We start from the raw sequence: 20040 nt of genomic DNA, 5'->3' as shown, positions 1-20040 counted from the left end.
ACATGGACAGCATATCGGCCAGGCTTCGGTTTAGACGTTACGTCAGGACGTTTGTTTCGGCATCGTATGTAGTGCATTTCCTGCGACTGGTGCGAGCCATCTTCATCAAACACTGCATCAAATCAGCTGTGAAGGCCGCTCCTCGATCGGTAATCACGACCATTGGTTCACAATGTCGCAGTACTATGTTAGAAACGAAGAAATTGGCAACTTCAACTGCCGTTCCTCGCTCAAGGCAGTCATTTTTAGCATACCGTGTTAAATAGTCCGTCGCTACAATGATCCACCCCTTCCCTGATGACGTTGTTGGGAACGGCCCTAGAAGATCCATTCCAACTTCTCGCAATGCAGTCTTCGGCAGGTCTATGGGTTGGAGAAGGCCGGCCGGTTTTCACGGGCGGTGTTTTGCACATTTGACATTCGCAACAAGTCTTCACGTAATGCTGCGCCGACGCTAACAATTTAGGCCAGAAGCATCTGAGACGAATTTTGGCGAACGTCCAGCTGACACCTAAGGGACCCAACGATGATTCATCATGGCAAGCTTCCATAACTTCCGGTAGCATGGTTGACAGTACGACGAGCAAGAAGTTTTCCTTGTTGCGTTCAAGGTTTCCCTTGTACAGTGCATTATCTAAGAGGCAAGGTGACGACAAAGCTCTCATAAACATACGCGGTACTTGGACGTCGTATCGTTCGAGGTGCTTGATGAGTGGGAGCAATTCTGTGTCGGCCCGTTAAGGCTGGGCGATTTCCGAAGCTGTCATCGCTGTAAGGAACGGGAAATCTCCACTGGTGAGCGCGACGAGCAGTCAGCATTGTTATGTTTTCTCCCAGACCTGCATACAACAGTAATGTCGTATTTTTAGAGCCTGAGGATCCACCTCGCAAGTCGTCCAGATGGGCCCTTTAGGCTTACCAGCCAGCAAACAGAATGGTTATCGCTGACTACATGGAACAGCCCGCCATAAAGGTATGGTGGGAAATTTCTGATGACCCATATGACAGCCAAACACTCCTTTTCTGTCGCAGAATAAATTGTTTGAGCTTTCTAGACAGTGCGGCTAGCATACGCTATGATTTCTTCTTCACCATTTTGTCACTGAACTAGAACCGCTCCGAGACCAAGATTGCTTGGATCTATATGGACTTCTTTGTCCGCTGTCTCTTCGAAGTGGACGAGGATCGGTGGGGCTTGCAATCGTTCCTTTTATGCGTTGAAAGCAACCTCTTGTTCAGTATGTCACATGAAGGGTGCGTCTTCTCTAGTAAATCTCGTTAGAAGTTCCGCAATTTTTGAGCTTGTAATAAGCGCATAGTCCCAAAAATACCCGTTTGTTCAGTGTGCTTCATTGAAGAAGGCTTCATTTCTGGTGGAAGAGCGGGGTATGATTTGAAGCCCCCAGTTCGTGAGAGAGCGGAGCCCCGACCCTCAGCGATTGGAACCCAGAGAACTGACTCTAGTACACCAGCGCACAAGCCACCGCATCCGAGGAGACCCGCCCGAGTTCGGACGGCTTCGTGTTGTTTCAGCAGTGCAGGCAACAGTTACCAGCGACGGTGCAGCCAATAATAGCCCAGTGGCATCGTGTCAGCTCATCATGTACCCACCACGCACGCACGTGTCCTTCCATGGCGATACGTTAGATGTGGAAGTATGGTTACAGCACTTCGAGCGAGTAGCAGATTTGAACGGCTGGCACGAGGCACAGGAGCTTCGCAACGTGTACTTCGTGTTAGAAGGAACGACGGAAGGTAATCAACTGTATTCAACGTCCTGCAGGTCACGAGAGCTTTGCGGCTCTCATGGCCCAAAGGAGCGAGTTCTTCGCTCCGGATTACTTTTTCAAACTTGCGCTTGTCCAGTTCGGAGTTTATGTGAGCGTGCGAGCATGGCCAGAGTAAATGATAGGCGTTAAGGGATGTATTGCAATTGGTGCAATAAGACTTGTCGTAGATCTCAGGCATGTAGTGGTGTAGTCACTTCTGCGTGGGGTATGTGCCTGTTTGTAGCATTCTGAGTGTAACTGCTTGAGCTCGAGTGAGCGTTCGGTGTGGCGGGCTATGCTCTCTACGTTGTAGGTAGTAGTGTTTAATGATTTCATTGTATGTAGTGGGGGCTTCCTTGTTCTCCGAGTGGTCTGGTGAAGCCACGCGGTCTGTAAGTGCGCGCGAGGCCTCGTGTGCCGTCTCGTTAAGGTTGGGGACGTCGCCGATCTTTGGTCCTAAGTGTGCCGGGAGCTAGTATATGACGTGGTTCTTAATCTCTTTCTTTGTGACAATTCTCAGAGCCTGTGCGCACACCATGCCCTTTTGAAAAGCTCTGACAGCAGCTATGGAGTCGCTGTAGATGGGAAAAAAAATGTCGTCGGTGAGCGCAGCGGCGATCGCAACCTATTCGGACTGTCAAGTCTTGCTTGCAATTACCGTGGCTGCATGTCTTGTGGATCCGTGGCCGTCCACGACCACCACTGCGAAAGCCTTGTTTCCTGCGAATGCCGCCGCGTCCACAAAAGCTGAGCGTTCACGAGTCAGCGAGGACATGGTACATTAATCATGAAGCGGCGCTATCTTAATGGGAACAATTTCCGCGACAGTTGTTGCCACGTGTGCCAGCCTCCATCGGCGAGAGAAGGAACAACATGCTCTACAAACCAAAAACAAGTGCTCTAACGAAAGTGTTGGCACGCATATCGACGACATGTCCCGCCTCTTCAAGCACGCTGATTCAAACATGACCGAAGAGAAGAAATTACGCCATCTGAGTCGTGGCGTTAAGCAGGAACTGTTTGCAGTACTCCTCCGCAACCCACCACACAGTGTTGCTGACTTTCGCACCGAAGCGACCACCATAAACAAGGTGCTGCAGCAGCGTGCCTATCACTACATTCGTGATGTCACCAGCGCACCAGCCGATCTCCTGTCAGCAGGCCCAGGCAGTAACACCGAAGCGCTAAGAGAACTGGTGCGATCAATCGTAAAGGAGGAGCTTTGAAAGCTGCAGCTACCGGAAGCCACTCCGACAGCTTCAACTGTGGCCGCCCTCATTCGATATGAAGTTCGGCACGCCATTGTGCAACCAAGACTTGAGGCACCGCCTGTGCACCTTGAACGACCCCCACCGGTACGTCGCGTGGCGACGTACGCTGATGTGTTATGCCAACCGACTGGGCATATTGCTCCATTTGCGACCCTTAACAGCCACCAGCCGGCTCTGCGTAGTGGACCCCTTCTAGCAGAGCTGGGGCCACGAAAAAGTGACGTGTGGCGTGCACCAGACCGGACGCCACTCTGCTTATACTGCGGACAAGCTACACATTTATACAGAATGTGCCCACATCGCAGAGCAGGTCTTCGCGGTTTTACGATATATGCGCCTTGTCCTCGTAATGGTGAAAACTCATCGAAATTCAGGACTACTTCAGCAAACAACAGGACCCGACTGCTAGATATCAACACCAGTCACGATAACGAACGTCTACACGCTACCGATCACCGAGTCCACGGCCATCCTCGCTTTCACTAAGGCGCCGTTCTCTGAGCCCACCTGACAAAAACTGAAGCGAGCGACCTGTGGAGGCGAGGCGGCTGACGTGCGAAAAAGGCGAGATTCTCTGTCCAGTTTACCGAGCAGCCGGGACGAACAGAAACGAACGAATAAGATAAGTGAACACAGAATTTCTTCAGATTTGCACATTACCATAGACGTTCATCAACTGAGGACATTAGTTGACACAAGTGCTGATTATTCTGTGGTAAGATATAAATGAAACCCTCATTCACTGTTTGACAGTCGTTTTTCATTGCACTTAGCACAAAGCGTGAACAACAATAGAGACAGAGGACATCCTTGCTTGAGCACTTGGTGAATTTTCAGCACTTCTTTACAATTTCGCCCATCCCGTACAGCTTGTACTCTGTTGTCTCTATATCACATGAGCTCCACGGAATCGTCGTCTATGCTTTCGTTCTTGAGAATATCCCGTAACAATGCCTTTTCTGCGCTGTCGTAGGCTCCCTTAATATCTACGAGGGTCTATTTTGAGCTACTGAAATCTCACTACAGGCGCAACCGCCCCCTTTGTAAATTTGGAGAGGGTGTCTGCCTCCCCCTTTGCAGCATCACCTCAGAGCCTTTGATTTGGTTCAATCTGCGCTACTATTAGTGTCCTTCAATTTGCGATTACTGAACGACTTTATAATTCTTGTTGTATCACGCTTTCTCGACGACAGTTCACAACTTTATAGGGTAACACAAATTTTCGATTAGATCCGTTGAGGGACATTTTAAGAGCCTACGTGCGCTAATATCTCCAGAAAGGAATCTCTCCTACGGACATTGCGATCTAGGCTCACATTTCATGTGGGAGTCCTGTTTTACGCCTTTGTACGACACCCCTTCTCCACCGCCGTTGTTAAATACAGTGAAATAGAAGCACTGCGTTCCGTTTGGTTTCGATTGGTCTTGTACGCGCCATAGTCAGATCGTTAAACAGCGCAAGAAGCAGGACGGACAGAATTAAACGAACGAAGCGCTGTCCTTTAGTGTATCCTGTTTCTTGCTCTATTTCTCGATGTACGTTCGACGTGTACCACCCGGCCTCTAGTTAGCAGACATGTAGTCGCTCGCACGTAGCCGTTCTTGTTTACGCGGTCCGGCGTAGGTGGTGCCTGAGCATTCTTTAAAGTCTTTGTTTTCAATCGATGATGTCTCAAATATGGCAGCCCTGAGGTGTTTCCCGCACTGCAACTGCTTCCGGCATTTACAATTAGAAAAATCAAAGCCTACGTGATCCGCTTCTCTTGTTCAATGGGAACCGTCACTGAGTCGTGGATTTGGACATCACCTATAGCGCTTAGTGCTGGCAAGAGGATAAGGCTCGGCTTTCCTGGTAAGCCCCGTCGCAATGTTCAAGCGCATTAAAACAATAAACGACGCGCACGAAGAGAGAACACGTGTGTAGCCACTCACCACCTCAGTGTTCTTTGTTGAACGTGAGCGTTGTAACATTGTAAGAACAACCGCTATATTATTTTTGTTTGGTGTCGTTCCTAATATACGTTGTAGGCAAGGAGAGTTTCTCTCTGAAAGAAAAACACCCGAAAAATGCATAAATGAATGAATCAATCCCTTTTATTTCCTGTCAGTGTGAAAAGAGCTGGCAGGACATGAAGCAACAACTTTATGCAGGCTCTGCGCACTTGTTCATTAAAGAATATGTGTGGAAAACAGCATCGTTCCTAAAGCAACGTAATACACTTTTGAAAGTGTTCAATGCTAAGAAAAGCCATAATAAAGAAAAACACAGTAGTGTCAGCAGCATACTTTGCACAGTATACAGATCAATAGATTTTCAAAGTGCACTTGAACACTAAGACGCGTGTTACTTGTACGTTAAGGAGAAACCGTGGAAAAGTAGAAACAGTAACGAAAGGGAACAATAGAAGGCATAAAGATTAGACTGGAATATTGATGCACATAGTCAAACAAATTCTACATGCATCTGGTGCCCCGTTTTTCTTGCGCAAACAGGATGGGACAGAACAGTGTTGATTTCTCAGTATTTGTGTAATTCCCTCAGGTGGTAGGTCTTGGCTAGATGTTTAAGAAAATGCACTTGATGAGCATGTAGCTCGGGAAATGTTGAAGTTCTGAGTTCCTAAATTAGGCGAACAGCCGTAAGCAAAATTTTTGCTGTAGAATTACTGAAAAGTGAAACTTGTGCTCAAGGCGATGGTTCGCGTGAAAACCGAGAAATGTTCCTCATCACTAGCGCGTGGGTGAGACAATAAGTTGATAGCTAATAACATACACGAAAGCTACGTGAAGGAATACCTAGGTACTTTAACTTAGTGGCGCAATGTGCAGTAAACTATCGTCATGGCGATGTGATCGGCATCTGGGGAGTAAATTAACTTCGTTGTAAACTGTATTTTGTTGAAAGCAGAGGAGCTATAAGGGAGCTATAATGATGCGGGATTTACACTCTGAAAGTCCAGAAGCTCGTGAAGCTTATGTTGAAATGAAGCAACCCTCAATAATAACGAAACGGAAGTTTAGAAATTTTGTGGATGTTCGTGAAAACCTGCCTTGCCGGTCAGTTGTCATTACGCGATAAAATCAGTTCTAGGAGCTTGCCCCGCGTTGTGGGCTGCCTTTTGCAGAGCCCTTCACTCCTACAGGTTGTTCTCAAGATGCAGCAATTTTCACGGAGCAAATTGCAACAGAAACGGAATGAGTCATTGTGTGTAGTAGATCACGAGGTTGCCGTAAGATTTAGCGCTTCGTTCGGGGTATAACGCGGTGCCTAGTGATACTGCATTTACAGTAGTAACAGTTCGAAATAGATCCCGCGCGATCGGAACCCTGAAAGCGGGCCAATAAATTAAATGCCTAGAATAAAGCGATTTCGTTTAAATGAGTGTGAACTGTAGTTGTGCACGGCTTCTATTCTCGAAGCTGTCCTTTGGTCTAAAACCACGGGAGCATGCAAGTGACCAGCAACTGCGGTGGCTCCAGAGTGCCTTGACCAGAACGCAAATGAAAACTATGGACGCGCATGAACCCTGATTAATTGTTATTAGCACTTGCTTCTAACTTCCAATAACAGGGGTAAATTGTCAGATGCCTTCCTGGCACCGTCTTGCCCAATATCGCGGCCTGCTATCTATGTTCCTTGTTACAGAGAGCAAGCGACCAAGCCATAAAGGAAATGTAGTGCTTGTGCGTCCCGCCTGCTGTCCCAAGCGCACATCCTGTCGTCTTGACCGAGTGTGTCAATTTAGCGTGATCACCTCAATTACTCGCCCCTCATTGTGGTTTTGTGATATTTCGTCAGTATGTCCGACGTCGCAATTGACTTCCAGCTGCTCTTACGAACACATCCTGCACAACAAAAGAAAAGAGGAAAATTTAATGAGAATGGACGAGAGCTTGGTTCGGAGAGTATGTCTCTAGCGTGCTACTCATCACAGGCACAAGAGGAGATACAGATAAAGGTAAATGGCCGGCGACTGCGCCGTAGAACAATGAGCTGCAACACAAACTTTATCCAATACGCGGATGTGAATTATAGACGCGCCAAGTGTATGTGTTATCTGTCCGCACAAAACGTCCTCGCGCAAAACCATTTCGCAGTCTTTACAAAACGTATGTCCTAGGAACGATTGTTGAAGCCCGTTTCATAGAGAAAGTTCAGCAGGGACTTTTTTGGAAAAAAAATTTTATTTCTTGCGATGGGCCGAGCTTTGAGAAGGGTGCGTTGACTTATTGCCACAAAGCGGGGCCAAAGGCAAGCCTTTGATGACTGAAGGAAGCACGTCCACACAATATTGGCTTCAATGCTTCTTCAGAACCACATGTATTACCTCCAGTTATGAGTGTTCGCGATTGAAATTAGGGGAAAAAAATTGAGTGATATTTTGGATCAAATTAGTGCGCAAGAAATTGCATTTAACCCGGTTTCAGTATTCGACTATACCACGCTATTTATCCATGCGTGTCACTAGATATTTTACTTGGCCTCACTCGGCATGAAACAACCTTTATAGCAGTGTCAACTGCGAGTAGGCGTTGTCCGCACGTGTATTTTTTTATATTCTTGTATTCTAAGAGGATGCAGTTCTCGGCGTCACTCGTTGTGGTTGGTTCAGTTATCCTGTTAAGAGGTGATAACGGCCACTTTTTTGTCCACCTGCAGAATGCTACTGGAGCCAGCTGGAAGAGCTTCCACCTGATTGGCTGCAGCATAGGTGCCCATGTGGCTGGCTTTGCTGGGAAGTACCTCAACGGCCAAATTGGACGTATCACTGGTACGCAGGAATAGTTTAAATGTCATTACTAATAAGGCTGACAGTTTCTCGTGCTCAAATTCTGCATAATATTCCATTGCAGCTCAACGGGCATTCTATTGAAAGCAATAAAATTTCGGTAGAAAAATTCACTATCTCTAAATGATTTTCCTAAGCTTTATCCCGAATTCAGAGCCGGTTTTATGCGGTTCTTATCGCACGAACCATGGCAATGATTACTGTGGAATGACGAGAGGTAATAGTTTAGGATAAGCACCTTGGGCTAGCAATTGCGAGCGACCGCTACGGAAAGGCATTCGACAACGGTTCATATCCCCGACGAGGACGAGTTTTTTGCGTTTTTTCATTTTGCGAAACTTGCTTTTCAAAAAACATATATGAGTTTTGGCGACTGCGGCCCCATTTTTATGGCAACGAAATGCGAGAACAACACCCGTTTACTTCGATTTCGGTGCACGTTAAAAACCCCAGGCGGTCCAAATTTCGGGAAGGACCCACTAAGGCGTGCCTTATAATGATATCGTGGTTTTGGCACGTAAAATTCCACCATTTGTTCTACGAGTTTCTTTTGTAGCTTCGTGGGGCTACAGACGGGTGCATGGCATCTATCTTTTTTTCCTCTGAGGATGCTCTGTACAAGCAACTCCATCGAACATTCAGTGTCCTGGACGCCTCGCAGGCCTGGACCCCGCCTCGCCACGCTACAAGAACCTGCCTCCGCAGAAGCGGCTCTCACGGACGGATGCCGACTTTGTGGACGTCATTCACACTGACATCTACGGCGTGGTACCCTTCGGAGGCTTCGGTGAGCTCTCTCTGCGTGAAACGCCCGGCTGTTGTTTTGATGTTACAAATTATTTGGTTTTCTTGTCGTTCCCGTTCCAGTATTGCCGCAAGCACACAAGGCAAGCAGCCGTTCATATAACGCTTTGCAGCTGCGGTAATGGCAACTACACTGATATAACGCGTTCAAATGAAATGGTTTAAGCGGCAGCGCCACGATCCATTCTGAGGCTTCAAGTAATGCAGGGGAGTTCATTTGTTTTTTTGGGCTGATGAACTGCAGGTGAGGCCAAGCTCACAGGACTTTCGCTTCAGCAAAAAATCCCGCCGCCCAGTCTGATCAAGAGAGCCCGGAAAGCAAAATAATTTGCATATTCTCGTTAAGAGATGCCGCTACTGCTCCAAGAAGGGGACAGGAGCGGAGCGCATGCACTCCCTGCCACCTCCATGCGCAGGCGCATGTAGTATCTCGCAACGTGGGTAAAGGCAAAGCGACGGTGACATGGTGTCACAATCCACTAGTGTCACTTCCAAAGACTTACGCATCGCGTTTCCTGTAAGGGTTTGATCATTCGAGTGGTTCAATTGACTCCCCATAATCACGAAAAACGTGGTTTTTTTGACGGCATTGTGCTGATGAGAAATGATGCGCAATTACAGGCTTTACGGTGTTGTAAATATTTCCTTTGCTCAGGACAGTCCAACAATAGAAATATTGTGCTCATTATCGTGAGGTACTAAGCAGCACATAAACCTCCACTGGCTTGGATTTTGTATGAACAGCGCAAACAGATGGCGCACTATGAAGAAGAAGGCTGCGGGACAGTCATTGACTTGACAAGCACGCAATGCGGAAAATCGTACAGCAACAAAGAATCACCGAGTTACGAGTTACCGCTTGTACCTTTCCCTTCATCGTTGTTTCTTGTCTGTCGGCGTTGTTGGTACAAAATGCATTTATACAAACTCGCACAGCCTTCCGCCTTATTGCTGCATATACTTGGCGGACTTCACCGCTAACACCCTGGAAATGACCTCTGAAACACTCGAGTTTCCAGCCTTTGTTACAGTCCCCTTAGACAAATCGAATGAAATTGGTGACAGTCCGAACCCCTGCTATACCTTTATCTTCTTTTTGTGTGTGTTTCTGTTAACTGCTTTCTCTACACTCACTACTGCCAGCCGAGGAACATCTTCGGGGTTCGCTGAAGCTTTCTTGATATAAAGCGAGGCCTACACTCGTGAGTGCTTTCTGGTCGAACATATCGCACGCGCATTTGATGCCAATAAGTGCACAATATAACGCAAATTCTCAAATAATCTTCATCAACAGGTACCTTCATTTGGCATAGTAACACGTTTTGCCAGGACGTTATGGAAGCGTTAACGATAATAGCAAGGCATCACAATGTTGAAAGTTATTATTATAATTTACTTGCATGGTGTTTCGAGTAGAATCTTCGAAAATGACTATATCGGCTTTCTTCAGTTACATTCCCTTTTAGGAAATAGGCGTTGTGAACAGCGCGGCTGTCGTGACTTGTGTCTAAGAAAGTATGGTGCATTTTACATAGCCCGTTACATTCTCTGACCTATGGTGCAATTCTCCTAATAAACAGACCTCTTCGGCCTACTCCTTTATCTGATGCTATAATACATCATTGTATGTGTTAAAGGTCGCTTGAGGCTTAGTGCTCCTTCCACTCCCCTTGTTTACTCGTTTTTATTAATTTGCATAATAAGGCAGGCCTTGAGGCCCAGGCAGGAGGGGCAAGATACACTGATACATATCCAACGCAAGAGGTTGGAACATTAATGTAACGTTACAAGAAAAATGAAAACTAATTACAAGAAATACAACACTACGAAACAGCAATCTTGCCTAGAACAAACTTTTGAGAACATGAGTTTCAAGTTATTCTTCAAAGTTAAGTAAATCAAAAGTTATGCATTCCATTCTTCTATAAATAAATTCGAGAAGGGTGAAAATTCGGTGTTCTTGGTACTCCATATTCCAATTGTAGCGCGAAAAGCAGGCAAGGACGGAGGGTACAACACATGTGCTAGCTTCAACAAGTAATTTATTAGTAACATAGCATGAATATTGAGGGTGTCCCAGCTAACTTTACTGAAAGTTTAAAAATATACCGGTGCACTCTGAGACGACGCGACCCAATGCTTGCTGCTGAATATTGTATGTAGTAAGTCATACTATTTCTTGTATTGTGCTTATTTGCATAATTACTGAAGTATAATTAAACTTCTAAAGAAACAAACTTAGGAGAAGAATTCCAATTAAAAAGTTGTAGAACGGCTTGAAAAGCGACCGAATAAACATTTTCTAACTTTCTATCTATTAGGTATTGCTGTTTTCCCGCTTACTGCAGATTACCGCGAATTACAAAATATACCACGTGACGCGCCCGCTTGAGCGCCGTGATTGCAGCGCTCCCAAAACCTTCCTCGTGCAAACGAACATAGTATCTAACAGGCTGTGCTGCCGCTTAAGAGGCGACAGAACAGTGACGCAGGGGTTGGCGGTGCGATTTACACCAGCGATGTGCCTCCCTGGTGACGGTTCGTGACATCAATGTGCATTGGGGGCAGAGTCTAGGTGCGTCGACGGCTTGTAGCTTTGTACGTGCTGTGTGTTCTCGGTGCTCAGTTAGCATTGAAGTGATAGACATCACGAAGGTGAGTCGGCTCGCTGCCGCGCTTGGTCACGTACGCCATCGTTTTGACAGCGAGTGTCCGTGGTAATCGAGTGCGATGTGTTCATGTTTGCTCGGTACGCTGACACCACGCTTGTTAATTTAGTTAGCAAGTGATTGTTCATAAGTTAATACGGTAGAAAAATGTGCTATCCTTACTTCGTATGGCTGTTTGCTATGTTTCTATCGCAACCAGTGCTTCTCCTTTCTGGCGAAATTGCGACTTGTTCTATTGACATGATCTATGCACCGTTATGTGTGGCCGCCAGCGCGTGCTGGCAAACGCCGCGCGTGGCGAAGGAGCGCGACGTTTCTCACAGCGACTCCTTAAAAGGACATGAGCTACACTAATCAGAATGCGGTTGAATGGGCACTAAAGGAAACGCTTCATCACTTCAAACTGATAAAGTATTACTTGGAAACTCCATTTTCTTTACTTTAGGTCTATTGGGTTGGTTATTAGAAGAGATACTCAAGGTCTAAATTGTTTTGCATTTTTGGTGGCTCTCACCCGAACCTTTGAACAGTAAGCCAGTTTACCTTCCCGAAATTTGACATATTTTTTTTTTTTGTATTCGGGCCTCTAGGTGCAGTAAAAGTTCGCGAAGCCGGCTTACTTCAATGTCAATCTCGTTTAGAATATCATGTAGTCCAATTTTGCGGATAAACAATTAACTAGAGTATCCAAGCAGATGTCGCGAAAATTTGTTGCGTCACGGCTAGCTGCGCAGCAATATACCTCCACCTTTGGTTAACACACTGACGTCGCGCGCTGTGCGCAAAGCGAAATGAGAGACGTGTGCACAGAGCTGGTGTGCGATGGCATCTGCGGTGACAGATTTGTCCGCGTACGTGAGTGCACTGCCAGAAGCTTACGTCAGAGATACCCGGAGGAGCTTTTGGCCTGCTGCGAGCTACACCCTGAGTATTTCTATTTACGCGGCTGCAAAAAAGGATACTAAATGCTGACCCTACGTGCAGTTCGGCAAAATATATGCTTATTTTCCCTCTGGATGATGCACTATAACGGAGCAATAAAATCATACTGCTCACTCTGTGAGCTCAGCACGAGGTTGAGCTGTAGATGACTGAGTTCTACGATCTGGATCAATAATTTCAATCCCGATTGAATGAATCTGGATTCAGCAAAATCGCCATCGCAATTGCCAGCGTAGTACCGCTCTATCTAGACATCGCTAGGGGGCGATTTTTGGTGCCCATGTGGCACCAATCGATGCAGTAGGTGGTTTAGATGCTTGTTTGCTACAGTAGCAAACCACTCTTTATGTAGTTTACACTAACCTAATACAATACATTAAGTAGAAGGCAGCCTACGTGCCATGTGCTGTGTTTTTATCATGTAAACGCGTACGTGACCGTATTTTTTCCCGGAGTTTGCCTTCTGTGTTCATTCCCTAATTAAAATCATGCAGTATGATAGCAGCAGGACACACTGCCAAAGCAGCAGCCCCGTAGTTCCAGTTTTTCAGAAAAGCTCAAGTGAACTCCAGAGATTCTGTAAGCGTCTGACGGCTGCCATATATAACGGCGCACTGTCAGCATCTACTTTTTTCACCACTAGTCGTCCCTTGGGAAACAAAAAACGCCGATCCCACTGCCTTTTTTCGTGTCACTTACGCGTAAAATTGTGCAACAAGTCGCCGGCATAATAACTGCCTCGACGGATGCGCAGAACACACACATAGGCACACACTATTCCCGATCACGTGACTGACTTGCGATGTAAGCTGGGAGAGGTTTGTTTCGAGGCAGCGTCACCTGTCGTCTTTCGTTATTGCAACATTTCTCATTTTAAAGACGGATTTCTTGGCATTACAAAGAGGTGTATAATTTGTTAACAAAGAAGAAATCGTATTTCTCTATAGTGCCCCATTAAAGGGCCCCTCACCAGGTCTGGCTATTTCATGCTTACAAGTGCCGTGCATACAATACATGCTAACAATAGTGCCTGCTAAGTAATACATCGGTAGGCGGCGCGGAGAGAGCGGAAATTTCAAACCGAATGCCGTTTAGCCTTCAACCCTAAAGTTCTACCCGCGTTCGCCGCGCTCCCATGCGGAGAGTATACGCATGTCGCACAAGTGCGCCTAAGTGTATCGTACTGCGGTGACGTGCTCCTAGTGGAACAGGATTCAGAGAATTATTCAAGGGAACATCTGTGATATGTGTGATCTGTTTCTTCAATAGACGAATGAAAGTTTACGTAAATAAGAAAACAGACAAACGTAACGTCTGCGTGTTTTCGTTTTACTTTGCACCGCCGCAAGAGGAATGTGCTTCATTTCGTCTACTTGTTCCCATGTCGTGAAGTCGCGCGCAGACAACGAAACTGTGATTTTCTACCGTGTTCCAGCGCGCGACCATGCTCTGTGATCCGCTTGTGCCTGGCTCAGAATTCGTGTAGCACCGACTTATACCGCTAGCCAGCTGTTCTCGTACGCCGCGCGAAAAATCATGCGCTGCGTGAGACGAGACAAACGCAACAGCTCGCGCGCAACACAGTCAGCGGGAGTGCGTCGCGCGGCGATGAACAAAAGCGATAAAAAAGACCGGCAGATCCCACGCCCTGTGGAAATCGATGTTATGCAAAGCAGTCTACGGGGAGCCTACCAAGTTAACGAAACGACCATGGGAGCACCAAGATGTAGGCGACTGTTTCATGACCTGCATGACACACATGTCATGACATTATTGTGAAGCCCTATCATATATGTTTGTCATGCACTCTTATCATACTCTGCCAATTTTGGTACGTACCAAGACACAGCCGGCTGTTTTATGACCTACGTGACTCACATGTTATGATAATGATTTCATCATCATCATCAGCCTAGTTACGCCCACTGCAGGGCAAAGGCCTCTCCCATACTTCTCCAACTACCCCGGTCATGTACTAATTGTGGCCATGTTGTCCCTGCAAACGTCTTAATGTCATCCACCCGCCTAACTTTCTGCCGCCCCCTACTACGCTTTCCTTCCCTTGGAATCCAGTCCGTAACCCTTAATGACCCTCGGTTATCTTCCCTCCTCATTACATGTCCGGCCCATGCCCATTTCTTTTTCTTGATTTCAACTAAGATGTCATTTACCCGCGTTTGTTCTTTCACCCAATCTGCTCTTTTCTTATCCCTTAACGTTACAACTATCATTCTTCTTTCCATGGCTCGTTGCATCGTCCTCAATTTCAGCAGAACCCTTTTCGTAAGCCTCCAGGTTTCTGCCCCGTAGGTGAGTACTGGCAAGACACAGCTGTTATACACTTTCCTCTTGAGGGATAGTGGCAACCTGCTGTTCATGACTTGAGAATGCCTGCCAAATGCCCCCCAGCCCATTCTTATTCTTCTGGTTATTTCAGTCTCATGATCCGGATCCGTGGTCACTACCTGCCCTAAGTAGATGTATTCCCTTACCACTTCCAGTGCCTCGCTACCTATCGTAAACTTCTGTTCTCTTCCGAGACTGCTAAACATTACTTTAGTTTTCTGTAAATTAATTTTCAGACCCACCCTTCTGCTTTGCCTCTCCAGGTCAGTGAGCATGCATTGCAATTGGTCTCCTGAGTTACTAAGCAAGACAATATCATCAGCGAATCGCACGTTGCTAAGGTATTCTGCATCAACTTTTATCCCCAATTCTTCCCACTACAGGTCTCTGAATACCTCCTGTAAACACGCTGTGAATAGCATTGGAGATATCGTATCTCCCTGTCTGACGCCTTTCTTTATTGGGATTTTGTTGCTTTCTTTGTGGAGGATTACGGTGGCTGTGGAACCGCTATAGATAGCTTCCAGTATCTTTACATATGACTCATCTACACCCTGATTCCGTAGTGCCTCCATGACTGCTGAGGTTTCGACTGAATCAAATGCTTTTTCGTAATCAATGAAGGCTATATATAAGGGTTGGTTATATTCCGCACATTTCTCTATCACCTGATTGATAGTGTGAATATGGTCTATTGTTCAGTATCCTTTACGGAATCCTGCCTGGTCCTTTGGTTGACAGAAGTCTAAGGTATTCCTGATTCTATTTGCGATTACCTTAGTAAATACTTTGTAGGTAACGGACAGTAAGCTGATCGGCCTATAATTTTTCAAGTCTTTGGCGTCCCCTTTCTTATGGATTACGATTATGTTAGCGTTCTTCCAAGATGCCGGTACGTTCGAGGTCATGAGGCATTGTGTATATAGGGCTGCCAACCTTTCTAGGACAGTGTTCCCACCATCCTTCAACAAATCTGCTGTTACCTGATCCTCCCCAGCTGCCTTCCCCCTTTGCATAGCTCCCAAGGCGTTCTTTACCTCTTCCGGTGTTACTTGTGGGATTTCAAGTTCCTCTAGACAATTCTCTCTCACCTTATCGTCGTGGGTGTTACTGGTACTGTATAAATCTCTATAAAACTCTTCAGCCACTTGAACTATCTCATCCATATTAGTAACGATATTGCCCGCTTTGTCTCTTAATGCACACATCTGATTCTTGCCTATTCCTAGTTTCTTCTGTACTGCTTTTAGGCTTCCTCCGTTCCTGAGAGCCTGTTCAATTCTATCCATATTATAGTTCCTTATGTCCGCTGTCTTACGCTTGTTGATTAACTTAGAAAGTTCTGCCAGTTCTATTCTAGCTGTAGGGTTAGAGGCTTTCATACATTGGCGTTTCTTGATCAGATCTTTCGTCTCCTGCGATAGCTTACTGGTTTCCTGTTTAACGGCGTTACCACCGACTTCTATTGCGCACTCCTTAATGATACCCATAAGATTGTCGTTCATTGCTTCAACACTATGGTCATCTTCCTGGGTTAAAGCCGAATACCTGTTCTGTAGCTTGATCCGGAATTCCTCTAGTTTCCCTCTTACAGCTAACTCATTGATTGGTTTCTTATGTACCAGTTTCTTCCGTTCCCTCCTCAAGTCAAGGCTAATTCGAGTTCTTACCATCCTATGGTCACTGCAGCGCACCTTGCCGAGCACGTCTGCATCTTGTATGATGCCAGGGTTCGCGCAGAGTATAAAGTCGATTTCATTTCTAGTCTCACCATTCGGGCTCCTCCATGTCCACTTTCGGCTATCTCGCTTGCGGAAGAAGGTATTCATTATCAGCATATTATTCTGTTCTGCAAACTCTACTAATAACTCTCCGCTGCTATTCCTAGAGCCTATGCCATATTCCCCCACTGACTTGTCTCCGGCCTGCTTCTTGCCTACCCTGGCATTGAAATCGCCCATCAGTATACTGTATTTTGTTTTGACTTTACCCATCGCCGATTCCACGTCTTCATAGAAGCTTTCGACTTCCTGGTCATCATGACTAGATGTAGGGGCGTAGACCTGTATAACCTTCATTTTGTACCTCTTATTAAGTTTCACAACAAGACATGCCACCCTCTCGTTAATGCTATAGAATTCCTGTATGTTACCAGCTATATTCTTATTAATCAGGAATCCGACTCCTAGTTCTCGTCTCTCTGCTAAGCCCCGGTAGCACAAGACGTGCCCGCTTTTTAGTACTGTATATGCTTCTTTTGGCCTCCTAACTTCACTAAGCCCTATTATAACCCATTTACTGCCCTCTAATTCCTCCAATAGCACTGCTAGACTCGCCTCACTAGATGACGTTCTAGCGTTAAACGTTGCCAGGTTCATATTCCAATGGCGGCCTGTCCGGAGCCAGGCATTCTTAGCACCCTCTGCAGCGTCGCAGGTCTGACCGCCGCCGTGGTCAGTTGCTTCGCAGCTGCTGGGGACTGAGGGCCGGGGTTTGATTGTCGTGTTCATATAGGAGGTTGTGGCCAAGTACTGCACCAGGGTGGCCAATCCTGCTCTGGTGAGAGAGTGCGTTACCGGTTCTGGTCCCCGGGATCAGGCCGCACTCCACGCCTGTTTGTGCAATGATTTCAATACCTATCAATTATGTTCTTCATAGACTCCTGTCATACTATGCCAATTTTATTACCTACCACGTTAACGAAATAACCATCAGAGGACCAAGATGTAGGTGGATTTTTCATGAGCTACATGACATACATGTGATGATATTCGTGTCATGACCTATCCTTTATGTTCATAGTAGAATCTTCTCATACAATGCCAATTTAGGTACATACCAAGACGTAGGTGGCTGTTTTATGAAATACAAGACACGCATATCATGACATTCGAGTAGTGACCTTTCATTTATATTCGTCATACATTCGTGTCCTCCTATGTCATTGTTGTACACACCAAGTCAGCGAAACGACCATGAGAGCATCAAGACGTAGGCGACTAGATAGATACTGTCATAATGGCAAATGTTCGCTAAGAAATGCTTGACATTTAAAATAAAATGAAGGCGAGCTCTGAAATGGGAGAACGCAGGGAAAGAATTTCTCTTGCGCAGGCTAGAAAGGCAAGTGGAGAAAGTGCCCCTCTTGCCAGTGGCACTCGCCTGCTGAAATCATGGGTTCGCGTCACTGAAATGTTTTTATTATTCAACCAATTTCACAAATTCTTATGTAAGAATACTCCCCAGAGGGCGCGTAAGAACTTCCGCATTAGACACAGAATTTACTATATGGCTTGGTGAGGAGCGCTTAAGGGGAGAGGCTCCTAGAAAAAGTTCTTTTTTAGATAATTGTACGAGAGATTTCAAAATCCACCCACTCATAGTGCATTACCAGCAGATTTGAAATATCTGATTCGTGTCTGTGTAGTCGTTATAGTTTTTGAGTTATGTCCTACAATATGGCAAAATTGAGTGAATTCGTGGGAATTGTATTGTGTACGAAGTTTCCGCAAAAAAGCTTTCTTCCGTAGCTTATTTAGCTCTTTGTAGACCGCTAAATGCCGATATCTATTGAATGGATATCTACAATTAATACAACTGTGACAAAAAAAATAAAACATTAGAGCCCTCCAACATTTTTTTCCCCAATCACAGGAAATTAACACTATACATTTAGAATTGTCCTGTACTAACGAAATGTGGCATACATACTCTTGAAGGTATGCGCAGTGCTGATACCTAACTGAAGTTGCTGTATCCTCCAGCAGTAGCTGCAGAAGTACATGGTTATATCTAATGGAATCGAGGGAAAAGATTAGTTGAAATGCTGCAATATATATGCATAGTTCTAGTAATTGTACATGCAGTTTAGTTAGATATGAGCTCTTGGTGCTAAACCAGCTACAGCACAATGTTTTTTGTAGAAATTTAATGCATAACAAAGAGCCCAAAATGATGACTATATTTTGCCATTGTACATTGCATAACTCAAACACCATAAAGCTACACAAAAAGTACGGACATACTTGAAATCTGCATAGAAAACTCTATTATTGGCTGAATTATGAAACCTCTAGTGCAAGTGATAAAAAAATTGCTTCGAGAAGCGTCTCCCCTTAAGATATCCCTCCTCCACTGTGCGTGTCATGTTTGCAATAAAAGTGACGCCTATGCGAAACAAACATACTGCACGAAACACAACTTTGCGTTTTATTCTACAAGTTTTGATTATACTGATTTGCAGGACTGAAGGAGCCGATAGGCCACATCGACTTCTTCCCCAACGGCGGCGACCGGCAACCAAACTGCTCCAGTGAGTCCTGCTCGGCTTCTACTCAGACCTAAGCCTGAACGCGCGCACAGTGAATAACAGAATGTGAAAGCAGTCGCTGTTATATCAAGTTGTAGTGTTGGCTCTGTTGGTCAGTAGCCTATTTGTACATTTTTAATACACTTACACCACATAATGGGTTACTTCGAAATCGCATACTTCAGTATTGCCATGATCTTCTAGCTAGCACTGTACTAAAGAACGTTAAATTTCCCAGAGTGGGATAAAAATCTCCAGCAAACCCCTTGTATGAGAACAAATAAAAATAAAATTATTTAGGCAAGCATTCCAGTGTTGGCGAATCAAATGCCAGTCAACGTCAACCAGCGCGTTGTCCGGCGCAAGTAGGAGTAAATTAAAGGAGACAATGAAGCGCGAAATTCACTGCCTGTCAAACGAATGTGCCGACGTTTAGATGAAGAGGAAAAAAGGCAACAAACGGCTCAACACAAAAGAAGGGACAGGATTCAATACTTATACCCCACACTCGTTCTGCGGCACAGGTACTAAGGCCAACAACTACGACGACGACAACAAGAACGACAGGAAGACAACAAAGGACACACGCAAGCACTTAGTCATACGTTCTTGCACTTTCTGTGACTCTCATCGAAGTGTTACACCGTTCGTTGCTCGCCGACACTAACTATGAATTAACTCAGACTGAACTTCTCAAAGGAGAATCCGGCGCCAGTTTTCTTCATTCTACGATTTGTTTCAGGTTCTCCACATTACACTTGGTAACAATTATTTGTTTTACAACACAGTGCGTGTACAGTTTACTTCGTGGAGGAATATTGAAGCAGCGCTTATTGACAAGGGCGAGTAAAGAAACACGACAGGACTGCCACTTCTTAGCCTCGAACTTTCTTGTCCTTGTTAGATGTCACCGCTTCCATGTTTCGTCAAGGTAAACCAAATCAGCAAATGAAAATTATGGCAGTTCTTTTCGTTCTGGTTCAGTTTAACAGGGTTCTTATAAAACATATACAAATATTTTCATGTTCATCGTTGAGACATAAAACACCTGTAATGTAGGGTAGGTCCTAGTGGAAGTTCACAATGACGCTTAGAGAAAAGTAAGAAATGCCAGTGTGAGAAATGCAGTACGGTGGACTG

At 45.6% G+C, this 20040-nt stretch overlaps 1 protein-coding gene across 1 annotated transcript in view; it reads left to right on the top strand.

Moving 5' to 3' along the window:
* Positions 1-20040, top strand: part of LOC126517689 (pancreatic lipase-related protein 2-like) — a 67684-nt gene that overhangs the window by 18143 nt on the left and 29501 nt on the right. Inside the window, exons 4-6 of the mRNA XM_055064130.2 lie at positions 7701-7812; positions 8492-8617; positions 18835-18903. Of these exons, the coding sequence (XP_054920105.2) occupies positions 7701-7812; positions 8492-8617; positions 18835-18903 (307 nt within the window). The remainder of the gene's footprint in view (positions 1-7700; positions 7813-8491; positions 8618-18834; positions 18904-20040) is intronic.

Source organism: Dermacentor andersoni, chromosome 11 (genome assembly GCF_023375885.2).
Source record: "Dermacentor andersoni chromosome 11, qqDerAnde1_hic_scaffold, whole genome shotgun sequence".
Classification (NCBI taxonomy): Eukaryota; Metazoa; Arthropoda; class Arachnida; order Ixodida; family Ixodidae; genus Dermacentor; species Dermacentor andersoni.
The sequence above is the reverse complement of the archived record's forward strand: the minus strand, read 5'-3'. Positions and strand labels throughout refer to the sequence as shown.